The following is a 15801-nucleotide window of genomic DNA, read 5'->3' as shown; positions in this document are numbered from 1 at the left end:
GAGCTTCACTGATAATGGAATAAATGAATATTTATATCGATTATATTTACAAAGAGGAACCCTGTACCTCCTTCCTGAGTTAAGTAAAGTATATTCAGAGTGCAGAACATGAGACTCATCTGATAAAATATTGTCAGCACATCTGAGAACTGCCTGTTCAAACAACTCTTGGGGAGTTACAGGTACCACCATACCCATGATTTTGCCAGCTATCTTAATCAGATTTAATATTTGAGTTTTTGATTTAACCGTTAAATTACAAAACCAGCTAGTAATACCATACCGTAACACGGACTCAATCGTTGCTCTGTAGAAAATCAGCATAATATTCCTACATACACCAAACTCTAGTTAGCACTCTCCTAATGATGGGATGGAAGCCTCCCCTGATGGCTCCCTTGACGACTCTCCCGATGACGTGAATGACTCATTACCATGAACAAAAGACTGAAACTGCTTTGACCTGAGTACCCCATTGTAAACAGGGGACAAAGCGTGTCTGAGATCCCCTCCCCGGTTAAGGCTGGGTTTCAACTGTTTTACAAAGAAAGCTTCCTTGACCTCTCTCTCAAACCATTTCTTCTCTCTGGCTAAGATTTTAACTTCCTTGTCCTCAAACATGTGGTTAGTGTCTTTCAGATGGAGATGAACTGCAGACTGAGGTCCACTGGTGACCTCTCTGCGGTGCTGGTATAGCCTCTTGTTTAAAGGTTGCTTAGTCTCACCTATGTAGTGTTCATTACAGTTTTCCTGACATCTGATGTAATACACTACATTGCTCTGTTTGTAACTAGGGATCCTGTCTTTAGGGTGAACTAATTTCTGTCTCAAGGTGTTAACCGGTTTAAAGTAAACTGGGATTTTGTGCTGTCTGAAGATCCTCTGTAGTTTTTCCCCTACTCCTGCTAAATAAGGGAGAGACACTTCTCTTCTTCTTGTCTCCGTCTCTGTCTGGTCTCTTTGTTTTCTGGGACTTCTTCTTCCATCGTGGGTACCCACATACTGTGAGGGCTTTCTGTACAAGTTGTTGTTCTTTAGCCCTTCCCTCTGCAGTTGTGGGCACCTGTAGGGCTCTGTGTTGAAGAGTCCTGATCACCCCGAGCTTGTGTTCAAGGGGGTGGTTTGAGCCAAACAGCAGATATTGGTCAGTGTGAGTGGGTTTTCTGTAAACCTCTGTCTGGAGCTGCCTGTTCTCTCCAATCGTAACATCACAGTCCAAGAATGCTAAATGGTTGTTTCTGGCATCCTCACGTGTGAACTTGATATTGGAATCCACCAAATTGATGTGTTCTGTAAAGTCCTCGACCTCCTGTTGCTTGATTTTAACCCATGTGTCATCGACATATCTGAAACAGTGACTGGGAGAGATGCCAGTGAACGACGTCAAGGCTGTCTTCTCCACTCGCTCCATGTACAGATTGGCCACAATGGGGGATACCGGAGACCCCATCGCACAACCATGGATCTGCCTGTAGTAATTCCCCCTAAACAGGAAATATGTGGTGTTAAGACAGATCTCCAAGAGTTGGCAGATGTGGTCTGGTGTGAGTTTGGTCCTTTCAGGTAGAGACACATCCTCCAGCAGTCTCTGCCTCACAGCTGAGACGGCCTCAGCGGTGGGGATGCAGGTGAAAAATGAAGTCACATCAAATGACACCATAGTTTCATCTGCCTCCAGCTGCAGGTCCTTGAGCTTGTTCACAAAATCTTGTGTGTTCTCCACATGGTGGTCTGAGTTACCCACTAGAGGAGCCAAAATCCACTTGAGGTGCTTGGCCAAATTGTATGTGATGGAATCTGTGCTACTTACAATAGGCCTGAGTGGCATGTCCTGTTTGTGGATTTTGGGCAGTCCATAGATGCATGGAGTGGTGTCCCCCGGGTACAGTCTGTAGTATGTCTGCCTGTCGATGAGTCCCTCTTTCTCCAGGTTTTGGAGGTAGCTAATGATTTTCTTCTTATAGCCACTTGTGGGGTCTCTCTTCAGACGTTCGTATGTACTGGAGTCACTGAGCAAGTTGTTGATCTTGGCCTCGTAGTCTGATGTGTTCAGGACCACCGTGCATCTGCCTTTATCTGCTGGCAGGATAAGGATGCTTTGGTCCTTCTGCAGTACTGCCAAAGCTTTCTGTTCTCCTGTGATGTTGGACGGAGGAGGCTTAGCACTGTTAAGCACTGCTGTGACTCTTAGTCAGAGATCCCCAGCTTCTGACTCTGACAAACTGTTATGTTTAATGGCTGACTCTACTGCAGTGATGTAATCTACTGTCGGTATATGTTTAGGGGTCACTGAGAAATTTAGTCCTTTGGTGAGCACATCCTTTTCTGTCTGTGTAAGAACCCCGTCGGACAGATTCTTTACCCAATTTTCCCTGTTGTCACTAATTTGTCTGGGTGTATCTTTAAAACTACTCCCCCTGAAAGTATGCCTTTTCTGCACTAAAAGGTTGTGAAACTTCCTGATTTGCCAGCTCCTTGCCTGTTGTCCTGTAGCCCATCCCAGCCTTGTGCAGGTCTACAGTTTTGTCCCTGGTGTCCTTAGACAGCTCTTTGGTCTTAGCCATGGCGGATAGGTTGGAGTGTGATTGATTGAGTGTGTGGTCAGGTGTCTTTTATAGAGGTAATGAGTTCAAACAGGTGCAATTAATACAGGTAAAGAGTGCAGAATAGGAGGGCTTCTTAAACCTGAGAGTCCCCAAATTTGGGGACTTGCCCCATTTTGGAATATTTGAACTCTCATAACTAACCAACGTTGACACCAACATACACTTATTATACATCAAAATGTCAAGCGAAGTCTCCTCCTGATGTATGATGATGAAGCTGTTCCTGTTGTCCTGCACTGAGTTTGTTCTTACATAGATGTTCTGTGTGTGCTAACAGGCTCTGGTTAGGAGAGACCGGCGGCGCTCCCCTGCTGTGACTACTAACGGGGACAAGGACAAAAAGAACAAGGTTTGTCTACTTGCATCTCAACAGACGACCATAACTAATCACAGTTTGGGTACTTTTGTCTGTCATCATAATTCTAAAAAGTATGACATCAAATCTGGAGAACTCCAAGCGAAGCAGGTCTGCTGAAGGTTAATGAACTACCAATCAATCATTGTACTAAAATATATTCAAAAGCATCGTCACTTCTTGTTTTGCCATAAAGGTATTTTGCCACTTGTCTCTGGCCCAGTTACAATTACTGATTGTGTTCATTGATTCATCTACTTTTTTTTTTTTTTTTTGACTAAGCGATTCTTTATTTGGTCCATAAAATGGTGAAAGTAGTTGATCGTTTTTTTCCAAAGCCCAAGATGGCATCCTCACACGTCTCGTTTAGTCCACAACCTAAGATATTCAAATTAAACAAAAGAGTACAGTTGTGCTCAAACATTCACATAACAGTGGCAGAATTTTTTATTTTTTGGTCATTTTTCAGAGAATATGAATGATAACCCAAAAACACAAACGGGTTTGAATGGCTACAAAAGGTAACCATCCTCACCTGTGATCTGTTTGCTTGTAATCAGTGTGTGTATAAAAGTCAGTGAGTTTCTGGTCTCCTGACAGGCCCTTGTGTCTTTTATCCAGTGCTGCACTGACGCTTCTGGTTTCTGAGCGATAGGGAAAGCAAAAGTATTGTCAAAGAAAAGGTAATTGAACTGTATAAAACAGGAAATGCATATAAAAAGATATCCAAGGGACAGAGATTGCCAATCAGTAGTGTTCTAACTCTAATTAAGAAGTGGAAAATGAGGGATTCCATTGGAACAGTCAGGTCGACCAACAAAAATTTAAGTAACAACTGCCAGGAAAATTGCTTGGGATGCAAAGAAAAACCCACAAACAACTTCAGCTAAAATATAGGACTCTCTGAAAAAAATTGGTGTGGCTGTTTCAAGATACACAATAAGGAGGCACTTGAAGAAAAATGGGCTGCAACCAGAAGAAAGCCATTGAAGAAGCGTTTGGGAACTGAGGACACTAATTGTGAGTGTCATGTTTGAGTATAAAAGGACCATCTGCAAAAAGCTCAACCATTCACAAGCAAAGATGGGGCGACGATCACCACTTTGTGAACAACTGCATGAAAAAAAAGTCCAATAGTTTAAGAACATCCATCTATCCATTTTCTTCCGCTTTATCCGGAGTCGGGTCGCGGGGGCAGCAGCTCAAGCAAAGCCGCCCAGACCTCCCGATCCACACACACCTCCCCCAGCTCCTCCGGGGGAACCCCAAGGCATTCCCAAGCCAGCTGAGAGATGTAGTCCCTGCAGCGTGTCCTGGGTCTTCCCCGGGGCCTCCTCCCAATGGGACCTGCCTGGAACACCTCTCCAGCGAGGCACACAGGGGGCATCCGGAAAAGATGCCCGAGCCACCTCAACTGACTCCTTTCGACGTGGAGGAGCAGCGGCTCGACTCCGTGCTCCTCCCGAGTGACCGAGCTCCTCACCCTATCTCTAAGGGAGCGCCCAGCCACCCTGCGGAGGAAACTCATCTCGGCCACTTGTACTCGCGATCTTGTTCTTTCGGTCATGAGCCAGATCTCATGACCATAGGTGAAGATCGGAACGTAGATCGATCGGTAAATCGAGAGCTTTGCCCCCCTACTCAGCTCTCTCTTCACCACGACGGTCCGATACAGCGACCGCATCACTGCAGATGCTGCACCGATTCGTCTATCCATCTCACGCTCCATCCGTCCCTCACTCGTGAACAAGACCCCGAGATACTTAAACTCCTCCACTTGAGGCAAGGACACTCCACCAACCTGAAGAGGGCAAAGCACCTTTTTTGGTCGAGAACCATGGCCTCGGATTTGGAGGTGCTGATTTTCATCCCGGACGCTTCACACTCGGCTGCAAACCGCCCCAGTGCACGCTGAAGGTCCTGATTTGACAAAGCCAACAGAACCACATTGTCCGCAAACAGCAGAGAGGAGATTCTGTGGTTCCCAGACCAGACCCCCTCTACACCCTGGCTGCGCCTAGAAATTCTGTCCATAAAAATAATGAACAGAACCGGAGACAAAGGGCAGCCCTGACGGAGGACAACGTGCCTCAGGTCAGTTTAAGAACAATGTTTCTCAATGTTCAATTGCAAGGAATTTAGGGATTCCATCATCTACAGTCCATAATATAATCAGGAGATTCAGAGAATTTGGAGAACTTTCTCCACGTAAGCGGCAAAGCCGAAAGCCCACATTGAATGTCCGTGACCTTCGATCCCTCAGGCAGCACTGCATTAAAACCGACATCATTGTGTAAAAGATCTTAGCACGTGGGCTCAGGAACACTTCAGAAACCCATTGTCAGTTAACACAGTTCGTCGCTACATCTACAAGTGCAAATTAAAACTCTACCATGCAAAGTGAAAGCCATACATCAACAACATCCAGAAACACTGCCACCTTCTCTGGGCCTGAGCTCATTTGAAATGGACAGATGAAGTGGAAAAGTGTGCTGTGGTCTGATGAGTCCACATTTCAGATTGTTTTTGGAAATCATAGACGTCATGTCTTCCAGACAAATGAAGAAAAAGACCATCCAGATTGTTACCAGCGCAAAGTTCAAAAGCTAGCATCTGTGATGGTATTGGGGTGTGTTAGTGCTCATGGCATGGGCAACTTACACATCTGTGATGACACCATCAGTGCTGAAAGGTACATCCAGGTTTTGTAGCAGCACATGCTGCCATCCAAGCAACATCTTTTTCAGGGACGTCCATGCTTATTTCAGCAAGACAATGCCAAGCCACATTCTGCAGGTGTTACAACAGCGTGGCTTCATAGTAAAAGAGTGCAGGTACTAGACTGGCCTGCCTGCAGTCCAGATCTGTTGCCCATTTAAAATGTGTGGCACATTATGAAGTGCAGAATATGACAACAGAGACCCCGGGCTGTTGAACAACTGAAGTCATACATCAAGCAAGAATGGGAAAGAATTCCACCTACAAAGCTTCAACAGTTAGTGTCCTCAGTTCCCAAACGCTTATTGAGTGTTGTTAGAAGGAAAGGTGATGTAACACAGTGGTAAACATACTACTGTCCCAGCTTTTTTGAAACATGTTGCAGGCATCCATTTCAAAATGAGCAAATATTTGCACAAAAACAATAAAGTTTGTCAGTTTGAACATTAAATAGCTTGTCTTTGGGTTGTACGTTTTGTACAACCCAAAGACAAGCTATTTAATGTTCAAAATGACAAACTTTATTGTTTATTACACAACGTCCCAACTTCATTGGAATTGGGTTTGTACCCCAAAAGACTCCAAGCTGTCATTGGAGGCAATATACGGTATTTAGAACTGGGGTATGTAAACCTTTGATCAGGGTCCTTTGGGTAGTTTCTGTTGTCATTATGATTTAAAAAACGTAAATTGTTGTTTGACAATAAATGACTTCACACAACCAATAATCAAGAGTGAAAAAGTTTTTTGTGTTATCACACTATATATATATATATATATATATATATATATATATATATATATATATAGTATCTCGTCAGTAGTTTTACATCCTCTTTGAAGACAACTTTGGATGCTGTAGCTCCTCTGAAAAAGAGAGCTTTAAATCAGAAGTGTCTGACTCCGTGGTATAACTCACAAACTCGTAGCTTAAAGCAGATAACCCGTAAGTTGGAGAGGAAATGGCGTCTCACTAATTTAGAAGATCTTCACTTAGCCTGGAAAAAGAGTTTGTTGCTCTATAAAAAAGCCCTCCGTAAAGCTAGGACATCTTTCTACTCATCACTAATTGAAGAAAATAAGAATAACCTCAGGTTTCTTTTCAGCACTGTAGCTAGGCTGACAAATTAGAGAAAAAATTACTCATAACCATCCCAAAGATGTATCGTTATCTTTGGCTGCTTTCAGTGATGTCGGTATTTGGTTAGACTCTTTCTCTCCGGTTGTTCTGTCTGAGTTATTTTCATTGGTTGCTTCGTCCAAACCATCGGCATGTTTATTGGACCCCATTCCTGCCAGGCTGCTCAAGGAAGTCCTACCATTATTTAATGCTTCAATCTTAAATATGATCAATCTATCTTTGTTAGTTGGTTATGTACCACAGGCCTTTAAGGTGGCAGTAATTAAACCATTACTTAAAAAGCCATCACTTGACCCAGCTATCTTAGCTAATTATAGGCCAATTTCCAACCTTCCTTTTCTCTCAAAGATTCTTGAGAGGGTAGTTGTAAAACAGTTAACTGATCACCTGCAGAGGAATGGTCTATTTGAAGAGTTTCAGTCAGGTTTAGAATTCATCATAGTACAGAAACAGCATTAGTGAAGGTTACAAATGATCTTCTTATGGCTTCGGACAGTGGACTTATCTCTGTGCTTGTTCTGTTGGACCTCAGTGCTGCTTTTGATACTGTTGACCATAAAATTTTATTACAGAGATTAGAGCATGTCATAGGTATTAAAGGCACTGCGCTGCGGTGGTTTGAATCATATTTGTCTAATAGATTACAGTTTGTTCATGTAAATGGGGAATCTTCTTCACAGACTAAAGTTAATTATGGAGTTCCACAAGGTTCTGTGCTAGGACCAATTTTATTCACTTTATACATGCTTCCCTTAGGCAGTATTATTAGACGGTATTGCTTAAATTTTCATTGTTACGCAGATGATACCCAGCTTTATCTATCCATGAAGCCAGAGGATACACACCAATTAGCTAAACTGCAGGATTGTCTTACAGACATAAAGACATGGATGACCTCTAATTTCCTGCTTTTAAACTCAGATAAAACTGAAGTTATTGTACTTGGCCCCACAAATCTTAGAAGCATGGTGTCTAACCAGATCGTTACTCTGGATGCCATTTCCCTGATCTCTAGTAATACTGTGAGAAATCTTGGAGTCATTTTTGATCAGGATATGTCATTCAAAGCGCATATCAAACAAATATGTAGGACTGCCTTTTTGCATTTACGCAATATCTCTAAAATCAGAAAGGTCTTGTCTCAGAGTGATGCTGAAAAACTAATTCATGCATTTATTTCCTCTAGGCTGGACTATTGTAATTCATTATTATCAGGTTGTCCTAAAAGTTCCCTAAAAAGCCTTCAGTTGGTTCAGAATGCTGCAGCTAGAGTATTGACGGGGACTAGCAGGAGAGAGCATATCTCACCCGTGTTGGCCTCTCTTCATTGGCTTCCTGTTAATTCTAGAATAGAATTTAAAATTCTTCTTCTTACTTATAAGGTTTTGAATAATCAGGTCCCATCTTATCTTAGGGACCTCGTAGTACCATATTACCCCATTAGAGCGCTTCGTTCTCAGACTGCGGGCTTACTTGTAGTTCCTAGGGTTTGTATGAGTAGAATGGGAGGCAGAGCCTTCAGCTTTCAGGCTCCTCTCCTGTGGAACCAGCTCCCAATTCAGATCAGGGAGACAGATACCCTCTCTACTTTTAAGATTAGGCTTAAAACTTTCCTTTTCGCTAAGGCTTATAGTTAGGGCTGGATCGGGTGACCCTGGACCATCCCTTGGTTATGCTGCTTTAGACGTAGATTGTGGGGGGGTTCCCATGATGCACTGTTTCTTTCTCTTTTTGCTCCGTAGCATCACTCTGCATTTAATCATTAGTGATCGATCTCTGCCCCCCTTCACGGCATGTCTTTTTCCTGGTTTTTTTCCCTCAGCCCCAACCAGTCTCAGCAGAAGACTGCCCCTCCCTGAGCCTGGTTCTGCTGGAGGTTTCTTCCTGTTAAAAGGGAGTTTTTCCTTCCCACTGTTGCCAAGTGCTTGCTCATAGGGGGTCGTTTTGACCGTTGGGGTTTTTCATAATTATTGTATGGCCTTGCCTTACAATATGGAGCGCCTTGGGGCAACTGTTTGTTGTGATTTGGCGCTATATAAGAAAAAAGTTGATTGATTGATTGATATATATATATATATATATACAGTTGTATGTAAACGTTGGGCACGCCTGGTGACTTCCATGATTTGCCTTTATAAATCATTGGTTGTTTGGATCAGCAATTTCAGTTAAATATATCATATGTGTGGTGGTGGACGGCGGAAGTAAGGGATGCCGTCAAGCTGAAGAAGGAGTCCTACTTGTCTTTGTTGGTAGGTGGGACCACGGAGGCAGCTGACAGGTACTGGCAGACCAAGCGTGCCGCAGCCCGTGCGGTTGCAGAGGGTCTGGGAGGAGTTTGGGGAGGCCATGGAGGAGGACTACTGGTCAGTCTTGAAGAAATTCTGGCAAACCATCCGACGCCTCAGGAGGCAGAAGCAGCTCTCCACCAGCACTGTCTACGGTGCGGGTGGGGAGCTGTTGACCCTGACTGGGGATGTTGTTGGGCAGTGGAAGGAATACTTCGAGGATCTCCTCAATCCCATCGTCACGTCTTCCGAAAAGGAAGCAGAGACTGGGGACTCAGAAGCAGACTGATCCATTTCCCAGGCTGAAGTCACCGAGGTGGTTAGAAAGCTTCACGGTGGCAAGGCTCCTGGGGTGGATGAAATCTGTCCTGAGTACCTTAAGTCTCTGGATGTTGTGGGACTGTCTTGGTTGACACGCCTCTGCAACATCACGTGGCGGTCAGGGACAGTGCCTCTGGATTGGCAGACCGGGGTGGTGGTCCCTCTGTTTAAGAAGGGGGACCGGAGGGTGTGTTCCAACTACAGGGGGATCACACTCCTCAGCCTCCCCGGTAAGGTCTATTCCAGAGTACTAGAGAGGAGAATTTGACCGATAGTTGAACCTCGGATTAGGAGGAGCAGTGTGGTTTTCGTCCTGGTCACGGCACACTGGACCAGCTCTACACGCTCCATCGGGTGCTCGAGGGTTCATGGGCATTCGCCCAACCAGTCCACATGTGCTTTGTGGATCTGGAGAAGGTGTTTGACCGTGTCCCTCCTGGCACCCTGTGGGGGGTGCTCCAGGAGTACGGGGTCCGGGGTCCTTTAATAAGCGCTGTCCGGTCCCTGTACGACCGCAGCAGGAGCTTGGTTCGCATTGCCGGTAGTAAGTCAAACCTGTTTCCAGTGCACGTTGGCCTCCACCAGGGCTGCCCTTTGTCACTGGTTCTGTTCATTATCTTTATGGACAGAATTTCTAGGTGCAGCCAGGGTGTAGAGGGGGTCTGGTTTGGGAACCACAGAATTTCGTCTCTGCTGTTTTTCGGACGATGTGGTTCTGTTGGCTTCGTCAAATCAGGACCTTCAGCGTACACTGGGGCAGTTTGCAGCCGAGTGTGAAGCATCCGGGATGAAAATAAGCACCTCCAAATCCCAGGCCATTGTTCTCGAACAGAAAAAGGTGCTTTGCCCTTTTCAGGTTGGTGGAGTGTCCTTGCCTCAAGTGGAGGAGTTTAAGTGTCTCAGGGTCTTGTTCATGAGTGAGGCACGGATGGAGCGTGAGATCGATAGATGGATCGGTGCAGCATCTGCAGTGACGCGATTTCTGTATCGGACAGTCGTGGTGAAGAGAGAGCTGAGTAGGGGGGCAAAGCTCTCGATTTACCGATCGATCTACGTTCCGATCCTCACCTATGGTCATGAGATTTGGCTCATGACCGAAAGAACGAGATCGCGAGTACAAGCGGCCGAGATGAGTTTCCTCCGCAGGGTGGCTGGTCGTTCCCTTAGAGCAGGGGTGGGCAACGAGGGCCGAGACACTGCATGTTTTCCTTGCAACCAATCACCTCAGCAGGTGGGTTGCTGATGAGCTTCTCCCTTGAACATAAACACCTGGTTGTCAATGAAATCACCTGCTGAAACACCTGAACATTAATGAAATCACCTGCTGAGGTGATTGGTAGCAAGGAAAACCTGCAGTGCTTCGGCCCTTCATGGCACATGATTGCCCACCCCTGCCTTAGAGATAGGGTGAGGAACTCGGTCACTCGGGAGGAGCTCAGAATCGAGCCGCTGCTCCTCCACGTCGAAAGGAGCCAGTTGAGGTGGCTCGATCATCTTTTCCGGATGCCCCCTGGACGCCTCGCTGGAGAGGTGTTCCTGGCACGTCCCATCGGGAGGAGGCCCCGGGGAAGACCCAGGACACACTGGAGGGACTACGTCTCTCGGCTGGCTTGGGAATGCCTTGGGGTTCCCCCGGAGGAGCTGAGGGAGGTGTGTGTGGATCGGGAGGTCTGGGCGGCTTTGCTTGAGCTGCTGCCTCCGGTCCCAACTCCAGATAAAGCGGAAGACAATGGATGGATGGATGGATATATCATATAGCAGACGAACAGTGATATTTGGGTGAAATTAAGTTTCTAGGATTTGCAGACAGTGTGCAATCATTCTTTAAACAAAATTCGGCAGGTGCATAAATTTGAGCAACCCAACAGAAAATAATACATCAGTATTTAGTACATCTTCCTTTTGCAGAAATAACAACCTCTAAACACTTCCTAGAGCTTCCAATGAGAGTCTGGATTCTGGTTGTTTCTTCTTACAAAACATCTCAGGTTTGTTGATTTCTGAACATAGACAGCCCGCATAAATCACACCACACATTTTCAATATTCAGGTCTGGGGACTGAGATGGCCATTCCAGAATGTTGTACTTGTCCGTCTGCATGAATGCCTTTGTAGATTTTGAGCAGTGTTTAGGGTCGTTGTTAAAAGATCCAGCCCTGGCGCAACTTCAACTTTGTCACTGATTCTTGAACATTGGTCTCAAGAATCTGCTGATATTGAATGGAATCCATGTGCCCCTCAACTTTAACAAGATTCCCATTAGCTGTGCTGGCCACACAGCATGATGGAACCACCAAGTTTTACTGTAGGTAGCAAGTGCTTTTCTTGGAATGCTGTGTTCTTTTTCAGCCATGCATACCGCCCCTTGTTACGTCCAAAAACTCAATTTTAGTTTCATCATTCCCCAGCACCTTATTTCAAAATGAAGCTGGCTTGTTCATATGTGCTTTAGCATACCTCATGCGACTCTGTTTGTGGTCTGTATGCAGAAAAGGCTTCCTCTGCATTACAGCATCATACAGCATCTCTTTGTGCAAAGTGCGCTGTATAGCTGAATGATGCACACAGACACTGTCTGCAGCAAGATCATGTTGTAGGTCTTTGGAGCAGGTCTGTGGATTGACTATGACTGTTCTCACCATCCTTCCCTTCAGCTTATCTGAGATTTTTCTTGGCCTGCCACTTCGGGCCTTAACTAGTACTGTGCCTGTGGTCTTCCATTTCCTCACTATGTTCTTCACAGTGGAAACTGACAGCTGAAATCTCTGAGATAACTTTTTGTATCCTTCCCCTAAACCATGATGTTGAACAATCTTTGTTTTCAGGTCATTTGAGAGTTATTTAGAGGCTCCCATGTTGCCACTCATTAGAAGAGATGCAAAGAGGGGAAACATTTGCAAATGGCCACCTTAAATACCCTTTCTCATCATTGGATTCACCTGTGTAAGGAAGTCAAGGGTCAATGAGCTTACCAAACCAATTTTGTGTTCCAGTAATTAGTGCTAAATGTATTCAAATCAGTAAAATGACAAGGGTGCCCAAATTTATGCACCTGCCCCATTTTGTTTAAATTATTGCACACATTCTGTAAATACTAGAAAGTTCATTTCACTTCTCAAATATCAGTGTGTTCATCTGCTATATGATATATTTAACTGAAATTTCATAACATAAGTGCACTTCTTTGTCCGGGCGAGGAATTTTTCGTAATAAATGTAAGTGCACTGTTGGAATTAGCACATCATTACAGTGTTTGTGGTTATAAATAAACTACAGCACTCACAGAGTAAGTAAATAAGTAAGGTTTTTATTGTGATGTCAACCATCTACTCAGTACATAGTGATGCAAGACGACAGTGCAGCAATACAACTCAATGTAAAGATACACACTCAATAAAAGCTAGGACACAGTATAACACGTTTTAAAAATCAAAAGCACAGCAGCATATTTTTTTTGTTTGTTTGTTTTTTGTAAATTGGAAAAAATTATCCAATCCCTCACTGAAAAACTGTACCTCATCTGAACAGTATGTAGCTGTTATGTTCTGTGACGCCCCTAATAATAACTGATTCATTTTTTTGTAGCTCTTCATGCAGAATTGGGATACATTCTGTGGCTGACTTCATGGTCATGAGGTCAGACTGCTCCAGTCACTAAATGTCATGTAACAAGGAGAAATGTCATGTAACAAGGAGAAAATCCTGTTATGAACAATCCTTGTAAGCCCCTTTCCTTTGCACAAAGAGCAATGTAATACCCCTGTAGCTCATGCAGTGTTGTCCACCAAATAGTTCTAAAACATTCCCAGACAGTCTGTGTATATTTTGAGATGTGGTTGCTGTTATTCAGATATGAGATATAAAATAAATAAGATATTGCTTATGACAAGATCTTCCTGTATTGGTGCTGCATGGGGAAGTGAGCAGTATCCCAGCAGCAGTGGTAATTGTAATTGTGCAGCAGTAGGGCAGAGTAAATATATGCGCAAATACAAACCAATGTAAATACTTAGGCATGGCACATCAAAGTTCAGTAGTAGTAGTAGTAGTATTTTCAGTTATTTGTTTCAGAAATATTTTGTTTTTATTTTTTTATTATCATTAAATGTTGTTTTTATATTTAGTTCATTGTCAAAAAGCTGCATATATTTGTGGACTGCAATTTGTAAACAACTTGTACTGTGCTGTTATATACAGTGGTTTGCAAAAGTATTCAGCCCCTTGCTATTTCAAGCATTTTATTTTGTTTATAGCATTTCAAATACAAAAAGTAAATCAGGCTTTTCAATATAAAAATTTCTAAAATGATCTTCCTTAGACTCAAACTGAAACTAATGTTGTGGATTGTGTTTAATCATCCATGGGAAACCCAAAATTACGCGGGAGGTAGAAGGAGTTACATAAAATTCAGTCTCCTCCCGATGATTCCCAGACACCACCAGAGTTACTGGTTGTGTCTTGTGTGTGATTAATGGAAGAAGGGTGCCATCTAGTGCCCGCACCCCTCAATGGTGAAGGGAAAGCCACTAGAGGGAGCCCTACTTCCCTTGCCCATCTGCTGTCCAGCAGATTCCCTTCCGACCCCGTGTCCACCAGTGCTGGGGCTTGAAGGATTAGATCCCCACTCAGGATCTTAACTGGGAGGCGTGCAGATATACATGTGTGTCCCACGTGAATGTTATGACCCACCCTTAACCCAGTCTCTAAAGGCGAGTGTTGTCGTTTTGGCCGTTTGGGGCAGTTTTTCTGTATGTGCTCCTTTGAGCTGCAGAGAAAACACTCCCCGTGGGCCAGCCTCCTCAGTCTGTCATCTGATCTTATTTTGGCCCTGCTTGTTTCCCTAGCAATGTCAGCAGGGGAGCTGTTACCACACGGAGCGCTGAGGCTGTGGAGCATGGGGACAGCGGCGCCTTTTCGGACCCGGAAGGGAGAGGGACGGCTCGTGCCCGGCCACGTCCTTCGTCTCGCTCCCAACGACGTTCTTTTAATCAATTGTGTAATCGTATGACCAGGTCGATAAGCCCGTCTAAATCCCGCGGCTCGTCCTTAGCCACCAGATGCTCCTTTAGGACCAGAGACAGTCCGTTTACAAAGGCGGCACGGAGTGCAACAGTATTCCAGCCGAACCTCGCAGCCGCGATGCGGAAGTCGACTGCATACTCGGCTGCACTCCGACGCCCTTGTCTCATCGACAGTAGCACTGTTGAAGCTGTTTCGCCTCTTTTTGGGTGATCGAACACCAGTCTGAACTCCCTCACAAACTCAGTATATATCTATAGAAGCCGTGAATTCCGCTCCCAGAGCGCCGTAGCCCAGGAGCGTGCCTCACCTCGAAGCAAATTAATAACATAAGCCACCCGGCTAAAGTCCGACGCGTACATGACGGGACGCTGTGCAAAGACGAGCGAACACTGCATTAAGAAGTCTGCGCATGTCTCTACACAACCTCCGTACGGTTCCGGGGGACTTATGTATGCTTCAGGGGACGGTGGGGGGGTTTGTTGAACGACCACTGGAATCTCTGTATTCGGCACCAGGACAGCAGGAGGAGGAGCTGCAGCCGCACCCCGTGTGGGCGCTTCCACCTGTGCGGTGAGAGCCTCCATCCTGCGATTGAGTATTGCGCTCTGCTCGGTCACTAAGTCCAACCGGGCAGTGAAGGCGGTTAAGATTTGCTGCCACTCACGCCTCCTGCTGGCACCTGTGCACCCTGCTCTTCCACTGGTTGTTCAAACGTTGGTTGACACCCCTCGGAGTCCATGACGTTGGCCGAGATATCCTGTTGTGAAGTTGTAGTAACACGGATCCACAACAGGGGGTGGAAGTGAAAGGACGATAGATGAGCCAAAAGACAACAATTTAATGTTGTGAATGTGCGCAACGGAATACAGACAATAGCAGATTTAGAATCAAGTCAAATATACAAAGGTGACGTGTGGGCAGGCCCGAGGATAGAAGACGTCTGTCCAGAGAAGAGCCGGGTCCCACACGATTTCCACTGCCCACGGATCTGGAGCACACTGGTGCCGCCAAGTCCTGAGTTCCCAGGAAGCAGAAACAGTTTAATGGTGGGTGTCTGCACACCCAGCAAACAGTCCTTAGTTTCAAACGGAGGGAAAACCTCCACCTCCAATCCAGAAATGCGGCACGTGCAGTATCACTGAGTTACTTAGCGAAGTTTGACGTGGGGAGCGAAGACGTCAGCCCTCCACGAACCACAAACCCAGCCTCCAGCTGCAAGCACTCACAGAAACGACTGCAAACAATACAGAAGCAAAAACTGTATGTGAAAGACACAAAAACGGCTGAGCAGTTTACCTGAGAGGTAGAACGATATCTCGGCAGGGAGGTGGAGTTGCTGCCCGGCTTTTA

At 45.2% G+C, this 15801-nt stretch overlaps 1 protein-coding gene across 1 annotated transcript in view; it reads left to right on the top strand.

The window, feature by feature from the left end:
• The window catches only part of epb41a (erythrocyte membrane protein band 4.1a), a 349346-nt gene that overhangs the window by 202473 nt on the left and 131072 nt on the right, over positions 1-15801 (top strand). The window contains exon 14 of the mRNA XM_034160644.1: positions 2884-2955. Within this exon, the coding sequence (XP_034016535.1) occupies positions 2884-2955 (72 nt within the window). The remainder of the gene's footprint in view (positions 1-2883; positions 2956-15801) is intronic.

Source organism: Thalassophryne amazonica, chromosome 20 (assembly GCF_902500255.1).
Source record: "Thalassophryne amazonica chromosome 20, fThaAma1.1, whole genome shotgun sequence".
NCBI lineage: Eukaryota > Metazoa > Chordata > Actinopteri > Batrachoidiformes > Batrachoididae > Thalassophryne > Thalassophryne amazonica.
The sequence above is the reverse complement of the archived record's forward strand: the minus strand, read 5'-3'. Positions and strand labels throughout refer to the sequence as shown.